This window comes from Malaclemys terrapin, chromosome 1 (assembly GCF_027887155.1).
Source record: "Malaclemys terrapin pileata isolate rMalTer1 chromosome 1, rMalTer1.hap1, whole genome shotgun sequence".
In the NCBI taxonomy this organism is placed as follows: Eukaryota; Metazoa; Chordata; order Testudines; family Emydidae; genus Malaclemys; species Malaclemys terrapin.
Window position 1 is genome coordinate 72686552 of NC_071505.1, and position 14671 is coordinate 72701222.

Consider the following 14671-nt stretch of genomic DNA (forward strand, 5'->3'; position numbering starts at 1 on the left):
TTCACCTTTCCCCAATATATTCTGGGGTTTGGTTTTTTTTTGTTTTTGTTTTTGGTCTCTGAAGCATCAGAAATGGTTGGAGATGGGACACTGGACGGGGTGGGCCAATGCTCTGAAATAGCACTGAACAGTCTGTCACTCACATGCTTAGCTGGCTGGCTCATGCTCACATGCTCAAGGTCCAACTGATGGTCATAGTGGGATTGGGATGGAATTTTCCCACAGGTCAGCTAGTCAGTGACCTTGAGGTATTTTCACTTTCCTCTGCAGTATGGAGTGTGGATCACTTACTGGGATTATCTATGTATATCTGACATAATCAATTCCCTGCCATTGCAGGAGTCTCAGGCACTGGAGCATCTCGGTCCCTCCTATTCTCTTCCTGTGGACTGTAATGCTTTGGTTTAATTTTGGTGGCTGGGTTTAATGTGCAGGTGCTAGGTAGTTTTGGTGGCCTGTGATCTACAGGTCATCAGCCTAGATGATCTGGTGATCCCTTCTGGCCTTAAACTCTATGACTCTTTGACTTTTACTTATTCTGAGTCATAATTCAGTTTCCACTCTGATTCACGGGGAAGTAAGTTGCACTTTTCAGGTGCAGGCTCTTCCTTCTGGCTGGTGCACTGGCGAGGAATAGAACCCAGGGTCTGTCCACTATCTTAGTGGCTACATGTGGAAATAACACCTTTATAACTAAACAATGTTCTAGTTTCAGTGCTGCTGTAACTTGCTGTCCGTTCTGGTATTTTTGTTTTGTATTTGTAGGAGGGAAGCACCTGGGTCTCCAATTGCACCAAATATGAGTGTGCAAAGACTGCTGTAGGTGCTATGATACTGGGATCTAGTGTTGTCTGCCCCCCTTTTAATGAGACTGAATGCACAAAGGTTTGTACTTTGTGATGTAAATCATAATAACTAATCTTTTGTTTTGGAGCTTGGCATTCATTTCAGAACCATATTATACTTTCCATAGAATGATTAATCTAAAAAACCATTTGGTAAGTAACAACTTTTAAATGAGCAATGAATGGTCTTATTTACTATTCTTCTGTTTGTTTTTAGGGTTATATCATAAATCCCAAACAACGTCCACTTTTAAAATTTTGTTTAATTGGTATTAAGCTGCACTTTTATAAGGTTCTTACTCCCTTTAATTTTGTCTGAGCAGAGAGTTCTGAATAGGGCCTATAATTCACAGAGTTTATAAACACATACATGAAATAAGCTGTTTCACGCCACTTAGAAACTTAGCAGATAAATGTGCAGCTGCAGAGTTTCAAAATTCCATAAATTGAACAGAGATTAGAAACACTTCAGGAGGCCTGCAGACTTTGTGCTCTATGTGAAACAAATAGCTCTGGTTCATGAAGATTACAAATTACTTAGTATACCTACCTAAAAATTAACATCTATAAACCAAATAGCTATGGTTCAAAGGACTTAGATACTTCACACACACACACTTTTTTGTTGTTGTTGAGGGAATATATGTTTCTAGCTTATATCCTAATTAATTATTCTGTTTTTTGTACATTCTAGTTCTTGCTCTTGTGGCTGTTCAAGCAATGCTCCTAAAAATACATTGCAGTATCTGTCCTGAGTACTGATTTCAAAATCTGTTGCATGCTATTTAGAAAGGGCACAGAGCCACTCTCCTGGCTATCCCAAATAAAGTACCTTATCATAAAGTAATGTTGACACTTTTAAAAACTTTTTCTTATTTCTGGAGCTTTTTCATCACATTCTATTAGGATCTTTCTTTAATAATAATAATAGCCAAGATTTTCCAGCATGTGTTCCTAAAATTATCCTTCTGAATCAGTTTGACCTGATTTTCAGAAGTGCTAAGCATTGATTTCAAGTGAGAGTTGAGGTTGCTCAGCAGTTTTGAAAATCAGGTTAGGTTAATTTAGGAGCTAATATGGATTTAGGAAGCTAACTTTAAGTGCTTGTTTTTGAAAAATTGATTATTCAGTGATTTCTCTATAACAATATAGAAAACCAATACTATAAGTTTAAAAAAAAATCTTTTGTATAAGACTGCCATCCCATCCACTCTCCTGCTTTATCTGCAATTTTTGTAAATGTATTAAAAGTGTGGACAGTTTCTCTTGTTTATTATGTCAGTTCTGCATGAGAGAAATCCTTTCTTTTTTTAATTTAAAAAGGAATATCTCCTCATTTTGATATGTTTTCTGCATTCCTGCGTCAGTCCTGCCTACAATACATTTGAGAAGAAAACTGTAACAAAGATTAATTATAGAATGTGAAAGGAAAACCAAAAAACTAGAATGAAGGGATGAATTAGAGCTCTGAAAATATATTACATGATGCAAAATGATAGGTATTCAGTTGTAAATAGCTATCTAATTGGTATCTTCACTGTGCTCATTTCTGTGGTACATGAGCAATATAAATCCTTTTAAATCTTCAACAAAATTACATTTTACTCGTATATGGAAATTTGTAAATGTCTAAGTAACTCCCAATGTTAATTGAGCCATCAGTGGGAGAATGGATGGTAATGGCTATAGAAGATGACTGCTCTCTTGATTCAAAAGAGACCAGCTCAGATAAGCTCAATCATAATGGCAAGCTGATTTTCAAATATTCTATTTTAAAACAGATTGGAGATTTTGACCCTAGATCCTTTGCTGCTGTGAATTTTTGTAACTTCATTGACATCGGTGATGGTGCATCAATTTACACCAGCTGAAGATTTGGCCCATTATGTTCTAAATGTAATTGGATACAGCAAGGCATTCCATTGGGCACAGTCTTTTTTGATATATTCCCCTTTTCTTTTCCTAGAATGGAGGCACTGTACAGACTTATAATGATGGCTGCTGCAAGACGTGTAAGTGAAGAAAGCTGCTGCAATACATGCTAGTTTGGCTTTGGTTTTGGAGAGCAGTGTTTTTTAACTCAGTTGCTGGGACATAAGGAAGGAAAAAGCATGCAGTCCCCAAATCAAACAAAATTGTTATAGTTCTTTAACAACTGTTTATTGAAAAGCCTTGCTTCATATGGCTGCTGATATGGTGATATTTAACCTTATCCTTCTGGAGTATAACCAAATCTCTCCAAAGACAGCCTGAGGAAGATGAAAAGTAATCTCAATTTAAATAATGAAAAGATTTGTTTGTTGTTAAGATTACTCCAAAATGATACATATACATATTTATAGTGTTCTCTATAAAAGCTCAAAACAAATTTTCTAAAATTGATACCTATTTTGATCATATCTTGAAACAAATTGTATAATTATGGGTTTATTCTGTTTTGTTCTTGTATGTTTTCTAGGGTCAGAGTGCTGGAATACAAAATTTTTTAAATTAAAAAGTTAACCCTTTCCATTTTGGAAAATGCATTTAAATCCAAAATATGAAAAAATTGTAGGGTGTAGAGCAAATAATTATTGATGGTGATAAAAGGCACAAATCTAGACCAAATGTACACTTGTGCTATCTAGTTATATATTCACATTCTATGAATGTGCATGATTAAAACATACAAGTTCTTAATTATGGTGTAGGTTATGTGACAGATTCTGATTTCTTTTTAACTCCAGTGTAAAAACAGACTGAGAACAGAATCTGGTCCTGTGTCTGTAGTTTTGAACTACACAAAGCTTTGTTATTTAGGCTGTGAATTCTAAACTACATAAAATAAAACCCTTGATTCTGTATAAATAGCTAATAATAAATGTCAAAAATAGAGCTGTTTGGAAAGCACAATTTTTTTCTTCAGAATTAAAATTTTTGGGCATAAAATGCCTTTGAAATCCTGAATTTCATTTTTTAAAATGAGATGTAATCAATAATATAGCAGAAGAACACATAAGTATAGTTTCATATTGCACTGTGTCATACTTGACATTCAAAAGTACAATATGATAGCTGCGTATGTATACTTGTATTTCTTTTAAAAGAGTGGCTGCATAAAGGCATATATTTATCTATTCATATTTATCAAAAAAAATTATATTTAGCATCCATGGCATACAAGGCCCTGAAAATCAATGTTTAGGAATGTGGATGGAATGTTGTTCCTTCATATACACAGCAAAGAAGCCAGAAATGATTGTAGCTTAATAGAGTACTTTTTTCAGAATGAAAAACAATAATAATAATAATTAATAATAAAAAACCTTGCACAAGAATTGTGCTAGCGACTTCCAAAGGGGTTATTCTTTTACTGGTGGGAGTAAAGTTGCAAAATATTTCACTGAAGCCATACAAGTTGGGTGGGTTTCATTTAGAGAATGAGACTAAAGTATTAATGGCTACAAATATTTTCTGCTTTTTGCAGTAATCAGGAAAGATTTAGCTTTCACAATATTCTGTGGCCTCAGGAAAGGCGTTGTTATACTTCAGAAATATTTGCTGAGGTGGCTGCTAAGAACAAAAATACAATACATACAATTACATGCTATTTTATTTTATTTTTATTTGTTTTTGTGTTTTCAAACTAAAAGCATGTGCCCTGGGGTAAAGCAGTTAAAAAGACAAATTAAAAATAGAGCTTGCGACACCTGGGGGTTGTAATGGGAACAAGTAATCCTTTTCAAAAGAGCTTGATTAAGTGCATGCAAAGTGAGTTCATATACTTAATTCTTACCTTGCCATAGTTATGAGATACCCATTGCAAAAGTGTGGTATGCATGGAAACACTGTTGAAGTTTTGTCTTAACCAGGAAAGTACTAAGTCTAGGGTGTTATCTGAGATTTTCAGCAACTGCAGAATTTCTAAATTTGGAAGACAAACAGGGAAGTTCATTACGTTTTTACCAAAAGAAAAATTGCAGTTGGCAGTGTAAGAATTAATGAAATGTCATTTATGTAAAAATGTTTTTATTTTACAAGAAACTTATATTCCTAATAATTCTGCCAGGTTCTGGATTGGGTGTATTACCCTTTGCCATTAGCCCTGTAGTCTCTACTGATAGTATAAATTGTGAACCAGGTATTATTTTTAATAATGTATTTTCTTTTTTATATAACATAATCTTTTTTATATAACATAATTGTTTGTAGGGATATATTTATACTTGACTATCAATGTAATATAATCAATACCATACTGGTATTGGTCCTGATCCTGACAGGTGCTGATCCCCTGGAGTCTTCCATAGAGCAGAGATCCTCTGTAGGATCCTATTGCTCAGTGCGTCTCAGGATTAAGCCCATTAATTGTTGGAATGTGCTGTCAATAATAGATCAAAGTGCACTATGTAACTTTTAGTGTGCAGGAGCACAGTCCACATGGCTACTTAGTGCACAATGGGTGACGCATTGTAGATTTACACCCGTTGCTTGCTGCGCACTAAATCACTGTTTAGACAAGCCCTTGCACAGCAATTTTGGTAAGAGAGTACAGTGTTTAGTATACCAACCAACCTGATCTTGATTCTGCATAGCATTTGTCAGAGGATAGCATGGCATTTATCCCCTGAAGCCAGAAGATTCATGCTTTACTCTTGACATGGAGTACCCACCGGCTCCGTGGCTACTCCACATGCGTCACTGAATTGCTCAGAGCTTGCTGATCTTACAAAACATATGATCCGCCCTTCCTGTGGGGCAGGAATGGGATTGTGTTGAAGTGAAGTGGGACGTTGTTGGTTAGTCCCACTTAATTTAGATGCTGAAGATGCAAAATGATTATGTGGCAACACAGTTATACAGTGATTTCTGATTTGGTTGTGAAATTGGTGTAGTAAATGTATATTGTATAATAGATACAGCTAGCACAACTTATCTTGTGTCCTGTGGTATGGGGGTTTTGTGTAACCTTTGCATTTGTTTTAGTATCATGGTTTTAGTTGTTTTGTGACACAAGTATCCTTAATATTCATTTTCCAAAGGCTAGAAGAAAAATCCACAAAAATCCGTAACTGTAGAGAAATGTAATCTTTTCATAAACCTCTATGAGCATTTGCTATCCCCAGTACTACCAGCTTCAGCCATGGGAGTAGTGTTTAGTACAAAATACTTCACATACGTGGAGGAGATGTGCATATCTCCTACTAAGTCTTCCCAAAGCCCTGTCAGACCTCTCCCACAATCAGTAAACCTGGACCCTAGTCTATGTGCTAGATATTTAAAGCTGGTTTACCTTCTAATGATAGCCAGTTCCAGAAGTGTTCTAAGGAGCAAGAGCAAGGATATAATTATTTAAAATATGTCTTTTAAATAATATAATTAACACTAATTTCAAGTTAGTGTCTGTTGTTTTCATAAATTCAGCCTTAGTATTGATAGAGTTTGAAATACAGCATTTTGCCCTTTTCTATTCACTGGGTTTGTCTTTGCTATGTGGGTTAATCTTCAAAAGCTTTACAACATAACTATTAAATCTCTCTAACATTTCAACAGTTGTAGCCTCTTTATATGTTCTATGACTATGCTGATTAATGTGTTCATATATGATAATTAGAAACTATAGTATTTGTTTCCAGGAAATGTTTATTCATATATTACTGGTTTGTCATTGCCTAATGATTTAGATCGGAAATAATATTTTACCATATTATTCATTTAAAATGTAAGAATTCAATTATTACAATTATTGGAATTATGCTTTCACATTTTAAAGAATGAGTAAAAGAATTCAATTATTACAATTATTGGAATTATCCTTTCACATTTTAAAGAATGAGTAAACGGAACACAACGTCTATTTAATGAATAAACATTTTCTATATTTTATCAGGTAGAAAGGAAGAAAGGATTTGCCAGAAAGTGACAGTCAGAACAACTATAAGAAAAAGTGACTGTATAAGTCAGAGGCCTGTAAGTATAGAAAACTGTTGTCTTTGTGTTTCATAATGAGTATGAGTCATACTAATAAAACAAGTATGAGAAAGAGGATTGCAGACATCAATATACAACAAAAAATGCTGTTATCCTCTCATCAAGCAGACCTCTCACCCTGGAAATGTTATTCTACTCATAAGTGTGGGTAAAAATTAATTACTTTTGCCCATACATGGCAGAAGTGCTGAGCCCTTCTACCTGGAATAACATCTGACTCCAAATGAAAAGTACACAGTATAATTGCTTATCACTGACAAAGGCACTGACCTCTCCATCATGAAATAACATCCCTAAAGAGGAGTTACTCAAAAAAGGGAGTATAAATGCTTCCACTTATAAATGATGGAAACATATTACTCCTTAAAGAGCTCTCTGATATAAATGATCTTCTCTCTTCCACATGACAAATCTCTCTATATCATACATTGATGATCGCCTTTATGGAGATCATTTAATAAGACATCATCCCTCTCTGCTTTGGTGAGGTCTCAGCTATAAAACCTGTTATGTGCATGTGTGAATGTGGCAGTAATATAGTGGAAAAAGGAGAACCAGTTGACATAATTTATTTAGCCTTCCAAAAGGCCTTTGACAAGGTCCCACACAAGAGGCTATTAAAAAAGCTAAATAGTTACGGGGTGAGAAACAAAGTATTGTTATGGTTCAAAAGTTGGCTAGTACCTAGAATGCAAAGAGTAGGTTTAAGTGGTCAATTTTCATCATTGCAAAAGGTTAACAGCAGGTGTCCGACACTTCCTTACTAGGTCCTGTGGTGATTTATTAATGATCTGGAAAGGAGTGTGAATAGGGGTGTAGCAAAGTTTGCAGCTGACAAAGTTATGTAGGTAAGTGAGGACCAGAGAAGACTGAGAACTTCAGAGAGATCTGAACAAATTACGTAAATGGGCTACATGATGGCAAATGAAATTTAATGTAGGCAAATATAAAAGTAATACACATTGAGAGGAAAAATGTAAGCTACTCTTACAAGGTTCTAAATTAACTGTATCAATCCAAAATAGCTCATTGCAAACCTCTGCTCAATGCACAGCTGCAATCAAAAAAAGCTAACAAGATGTTAGGATGCATAAGGAATGGGAGGGAAAATAATCCCCAAAAGATGTCTTTAAATCAATGATGTAGCCTATCCTGGAATACCGTGTACAGTACAGATCACCCCATCTCAAAAATTGTATTGCAAAACTGGAGGTAGTTCAGAGAACAGGGACGAGAATATTCAAGGTCACAGAAAAACTTGCAGATGAAGAGAGATTAAAAAGAATGGGATTGTGTACATTAGGAAGAAGACAAATAACAGACATGGTAGAGTATATACAATAATGAATGGTGTAGAGAAGGTGGATTGGGAGCAACTGTTCTCCCTGTCTCATAATACAAGAACTAGGGGACTTTCAATGAAATGAAAAAGTGGGATATTCACAACCAATAAAAGAAATACTTTTTCACACAATGTGTAATTAAGCTGTGGAACTCATTGCCACAAGAAGTTGTTGAGGCCAAGAACTTAACAAGATTAAAAATGGATTAGACATTTATATGGATATCAAGAAGATACAGAGTTATAATTCAAGACAAAATTTTTGGAAGGGATATTAAAGCTTGTGCTGGAATAAGTTGCCTATGGAGGTTGTGGAATCTCCATCACTGGAGATTTTTAAGAGCAGGTTAGACAAACACCTTTCAGGAATGGTCTAGATCAGTGTTTCTCAAAGCTGGTCCGCTGCTTGTTCAGGGAAAGCCCCTGGCAGGCATCCGCAGGTTCGGCCGATCGCGGCTCCCACTGGCCACAGTTCGCCGCTCCAGGCCAATGGGGGCTGTGGGAAGGGCGGCCAGCACATTCCTCGGCCCACGCCGCTTCCCGCAGCCCCCATTGGCCTGGAATGGCGAACCGTGGCCAATGGGAGCCGCAATCGGCCGAACCTGCGGACTTGGCAGGTAAACAAACCGGCCCGGCCCACCAGGGGCTTTCCCTGAGCAAGCGGCGGACCGGCTTTGAGAAACACTAGTCTAGATAATACTTAGTCCTGCCTTGAGTGCAGGCGACTGGACTAGATGATCTCTTGAGGCTCCTTCCAGTCCTGTAATTCTATGATTTAGGGCTTAAGGCAATCTCTAACTATTAATGCTTGGGATGAAACCTATGTGTGGGCAATTTGTTCCACATTTGCCGATTGCAAAGTTTTAATGCCATCCTCTGAAGTATCTGGTTCCATCGACTGTCAGAGACAGCATACTGGACCGGATGGACTACTAGTCTGAATCACTATGGCAATTTGTATGTTAAATATATGTATGGATGTTATTTCATGATTCTATGTATTCTACAATTGTGTATCAGCATTCTAATCTGCCCCAGCACAATAGCATATCAGAAAACTGTTTATATTCTGTAAGTATTGGATGAAATCCTGGTCCCATTGAAGTTATTAGGGTCAGGATAACACCCATGGTAATATAGGCCTTGTCTACACTTGCAATGGTGTATAGATTATGTGTAGCAACATGCTGCAGTGAAAAGTAGGCTGTGTCCACACTGTGATGTGTAGTTACATGCGGCAGTGAAAGGTTCTGCCGGGGGAAGACAGCGGGGAAAGGCTCCAACAGCTGGGAGGCAGTGGGACACTACACTGGGTGTTAGAGAGCCATGTAGGGTATACACCCTAAGGTTCTAGCATGTCTTTACTCGCTTAGGCAGTGTTTCACAGCCTACATTGCTATTTATACCCATGCCAGGGGAGTGTGCAGTATATGTGCTGTATATGCTGCCATAAGTGTAGACATAGCCAAAGTTCAAGTCCCAAACAAACAATACAAAAGATGGATATTGGATTCTGTGGCACAAGTTCTTTTATGCAACCTCCACTACCCGTCCCACCTTGTTCTTTGCTGACCTAACCTCTGCTCTCATACTTTCACATATATCTATCAGAGTGATAGTGTGGCTAATGACAGTTCTCTAGCTGCCAGCCATATTGAAAGAGGAAGGAGAAAGCTATCACACTAGTGTGCTTCCAGTCTTGATCCCGCAGAGGAATATTTAAGATTGATTTTTCCACAGTTTGCTTAGATTAATCCACCAAAAGTAAAGGACACAGCTTTAGCTGCACAATTTAAAAGTTATAAATATATCCATCTATTTTAGGATTTAGTAATGGCGGGACAAGTTTTTTGAGCTTAAACAGCTTCTCAGAACCAGAGAAGGGAGAAGAAGATCGGAAGATTCTCTTCTTAGGTTATAGGAAGCTCTGTATGGGGTAGGCTTTTACTCTCACAGGAATAATATCCCTGTTTAAGGGCCTGCTATCCATAGCCCAATGGAATCTTTCCATTGACTTCAGTGGGCTTTGGATCAGGTCTTAATTAAGGAGTACCATATAGCTCCACCTGGATATAACTTAAGTCATCTTTTATACATTAGTATCTGGCTCATTACCTTCAAAAGCCTAGATGCTCTTCCACAACAGTGCTAGGCCAGGATTAGGGAGTGGATTGCTTGGAGAAGAAGGTAGTATAAGGTAAAAGTTAGTGATAAACAGCTTTAAAATAAAGCACCAAATTTTGTTCAGGCTCAGCCAACATATGTGGTCACAAGTACAAAACAATTCAACATTTAGAAGCTGACTTCATTTAAAAAAGAAAAGGCAAGAACAAAGAGACTCACCTCAACTTAGAATTGACATAACCATTTAACATACTTTTGTATGCGATAACTTTCAAATGATTTTTAATAGGGAAAATAATTATTACATATCAGAATCCTTTACAAAACCCTAGATATTTTTAAATGTAAAAACAGATTCTGATTACAGTTAATTTTGAAATGTTTTGTTTCATCTTGTTAATGAAACTTGTTTGATAATTTCTCTTTCTCTGTCACTAATAGATAAATGTGGCTTCCTGTGAAGGGAAATGCCCCTCCGCTACAATTTTTAATGTCAATATCGATAGCCATTTAAGATTCTGTAAATGTTGTCGTGAAAATGGAGTACAGAACCTGACTGTGCCACTATACTGCTCAGGAAATGGCACTGAAGTGATGTATGTCATCCCAGAGCCTACAGACTGTTCATGCCAGTGGAATTGAACATCTGATGGATTCCATGTACCTGATTTCACAGTGAGAATTGAAGTTGGCTTCCTATCATTGAATTATATTTTTTTGGCATCGGACAGACTGAATAAATACTATATAGAAAAATATATTTTATCAGTAATGTTTCAGCCAACTTTGTTTCTGAGCAAATTTAGTAGAAATTGCATAAGAAATATTACAGTAAAAACATTTTCAGACATTAGCAAATATATAATTTCTTTTATATCAGATTATTAATTTGACAATTATTTACTTCTATCCAATATGCTGCTGAAAACTAATTCAATTTTTAAAATTTAAACTTGATTGAATTGGGCCAACTGTATCCAAAAGTTAATTTTTGTGAAAACTTTTGCTTTTATCTTATTAGCAGTTCCGTTAGGCATTACTCAGTGACTGAAATCTGCTTAAACTTGAACCCACTGAGCAACATGATGAATGTAGTCTTTTTAATTTTGTACTTTGAAAAAACCTGTGGCCTAAATCCTAGTATAATGTTACATTCCTTAAATCTATGGCATTTTGCTTTTTTAATATCATATATACATTTTAAATATTGTGATTGGATAGAAGGGGCTAAGTATGGAGGGTGGTTCAGATTTCTGTTAAACAGGTTTCTGTTAAAAATATGTAAAAACTCTGCCGTTTACTGTAGGCTTATACTTTAAATCAATTTTTAACTTTTTACAACCAATCAGAGGAGAAATTGCTCTTTACTGTATTATTTTATGAGGATGCTGGAGTGAGATTCTGAGAAGGTATTCTGTTTTCAAAGTGGACCAGTGCACCTTCTGTTTTGGTTTTACCCTTTGTTTCATGGGTTGAAATGCTCATGTTCAATATTTTTTATTTAAACGAACTAAATTTAAAGATTGTTTTAAAGGAATATTAAGATTGGGCACACTTGCTGAATCTAAGTCTCAGATCATTTGGAGTCAAGAAGAAACATGCTCCCATTGAAAAGGATATAACATTGATTGTAAGGAGAAAAGTGAAATTCATATATAAAATTAGTCTGTGGATGCACATGGTCCTGTATATCTGCTGCCAAAAGTGCTCTCCATTTTCTTAACCATCAACTATTTATTGTAATTCTTAAGAATTGAGAATCTAGCTTTATGCCCATTTTCAGAAGTATAGCTTACCCTAGAAACTCATTGGTGAATTCCTTGCCCGGTTGAAGTCATTGGTAGTTAAGTCATTAACTTCAGTGAGGTCAGGAGTTCACTCATGTATTATTTTGAAACTAAAATTCTTGGCTAAGAATCTCAGAATTTCTTGGGCAAGCAATTCTCATAGATTCTTAAACTGTCAGAATTTAATAAAATAATAAAGAAGTTGGATTATTATATGGTTTTTATAATGAGAAATCGTCACTATAAAAAGGAAAAATAAATATATTTAAAAGTTATGGCTGTTTTGTATCATTCATCACTTCATATGCTGAAACCTAACTTTCCATCTCCTGTGAACTAAATTTGGCTGATTATGGAGAAAAATAGTATATAAACTTAAATCAGTCACAGTTATTCAGGAGACACCTTCCTATGGATTCAAAGAAGGGACCATTGTGATCATCTAGTCTGACCATCTGTATAACAAAGCTCATAGAACTCCTCCAAAATAATTTCTAGACCTTATCTTTTAGAAAAACATCTGTTCTTGATTTTAAAATTGCCAGTGATGGAGAATCCACCACATTGCTTTGTATCTTGTTCCAATGTATTTCCAAACAATTTGTCTAGCTTCACTTTCCAACCATTGGATCATATTATACCTTCATATGCTAGATAGAAGAATCCATTATCAAATATTTGTTCCCCATGTATAATAAAAAAAATTTTGAGTTGGGTTAATACTTTAAAATATTCCATCATAAATAAGGCTACAATTTTGTCATTGGCATTTTTAGTAAAAGTCATGGACAGATCATGGGCAATAAACAAAAATTCACGGCCCCGTGACCTTTGCATGACCTTTATATAAATACCATTGACTAAATCTTAGCTGCCCAAGGGCGCCACAGTTCTGGGGGGCTCCAGGGGTGCTGCAGCTCTGGGGAGCCCCTGGAGCCAGCCCCACCAGCCGCTGCTCCATCTGCCCCCAGGACCACTGCTCAGGCGGTCCCCAAGGCCCACCGCACCTGCCGCTGCTCGGACAGTCCCCAGGGCCCACCACACCTGCAGCTGCTCACGTGGTCCCTGGGACCAGCTGCCCAGGGCTGCCCAAGCAGCGGCTGATGCGACTGTCCTCAGGGCCGCTCCAGCAACAGCCGGTGTGGGTGGCTGTGGGGCCACTCCAGCAGTGGCTGGTGCGGATGTCCCTGCGGCCACCTGAGCAGTTGGCCCTGAGGTCAGCCACACTGGCCGCTGCAGATGTGGAAGTCACAGAGGTCGCGGAAAGTCATGGAATCCATGACTTCCGTGACAGACACGCAGCCTTTATCATAAATATTTAATCATTATAAAGAAATAATATTCATCTAATGGTCATAATGGAGTTGCTACTCTAGCAACAATGATATATCTTTGGAATACTGCTTGTCTATTTTATTCTATGTAGGGAAGGCAGATAGCATAAATAGTCAGAAACAGGAACCGATCACTTTAGCCAGTTGGGACAATGAATGTGGCAGCAACATATAAAATATTATGGGTGAAATCCTGACCCCAGTGAATTCAATGGTAAAATGTATGTTGACTTCAGTGGGGCCAGGTTTTCACCTAGAGTTTTAATGAGTGTATAGACCAGTGGTGGGCAACCTGCGGCCCGTCAGGGTAATCCACTAGTGGGCTACGAGACAGTTGGTTTACATTGACCGCCTGCAGGCATGGCCGCCCGCAGCTTCCCGTGGCTGCAGTTTGCCGTTCCCAGCCAATGGGAACTATTATGTACTGGGACCTAGAACCAAAATGTGCCTGGCTAGTGCTGTAGGAGTTCATGACCATAATTATAACTATAACTTACTTTCATTTGTTAGCCTATACTCAAAGTTTGTATAACAGTGCAATATATTGGAAGGACAAATATTCAAAAAAGAAAATGTCTTCAAGAGCTTTTGGCATATAGAGATAGGAATCTTATTTTTATATCTACAAGGAGTTGGGCCAATACTTATTAATGTATTTAGTGTTTGCCAAATAATGCCATAAGTTTAAATATGATACAAAAGATTTAATCATGGAACACTTGATGGGTTTTGATTGAAATGGTAAATGATATATTATATTTGTACCAAAATGTTTTTTGTAACACCTAGCACTTATTTGTAATTAAAGAGATATCAATAAACATAATTTTTGAAAAATCACTTGAATTACAATGAATCAATACCAATGTAAGTAGTCAAAAATATAGCACATCTTTTAAGTAACTCACATATTCCTATAAACATCAGCTATAACCCAGAGTCTTATGTTACACTAGATGTACAGACATTTAAAGATTTTTAATTAGTCTCATGAAGATATGTAACTGGGACAACATATTAAAAGACTTTTTCCTGCTTTCAGGGTTTGTTCCAACTACTGAAGCCAATGGGAGTTGGATCAGACCCTCATTGAAAATCTGCAGCAAATTTCTTCCTCTTTAGTGGAGCAGGAGCTGGTCCAAGATGTATTTTTTGTTTATAATTTTACTTCATCTGTAAATGACTTTGTAGTGCACTGAGTAATAGGCATTCAGAATGCCATTCTGAAGAGAAAAAATTATTGGGTGTAATTCACTGGTGCAAGGGCCT

The 14671-nt window shown here is 36.8% G+C and overlaps 1 protein-coding gene across 4 annotated transcripts in view; it reads left to right on the top strand.

Annotated features, from left to right (window-relative positions):
• Window positions 1-14233, top strand: part of OTOGL (otogelin like) — a 141543-nt gene extending 127310 nt beyond the window's left edge. Inside the window, exons 54-58 of one of the 4 annotated variants that reach the window (XM_054027238.1) lie at window positions 766-885; window positions 2812-2857; window positions 4894-4965; window positions 6715-6794; window positions 10723-14233. In XM_054027238.1, the coding sequence (XP_053883213.1) occupies window positions 766-885; window positions 2812-2857; window positions 4894-4965; window positions 6715-6794; window positions 10723-10923 (519 nt within the window). In that variant the 3' untranslated portion in view covers window positions 10924-14233. The remainder of the gene's footprint in view (window positions 1-765; window positions 886-2811; window positions 2858-4893; window positions 4966-6714; window positions 6795-10722) is intronic. The other 3 variants (XM_054027247.1, XM_054027256.1, XM_054027264.1) reach the window with 3 other exon arrangements.
• Window positions 14234-14671: the final 438 nt, after the last annotated feature.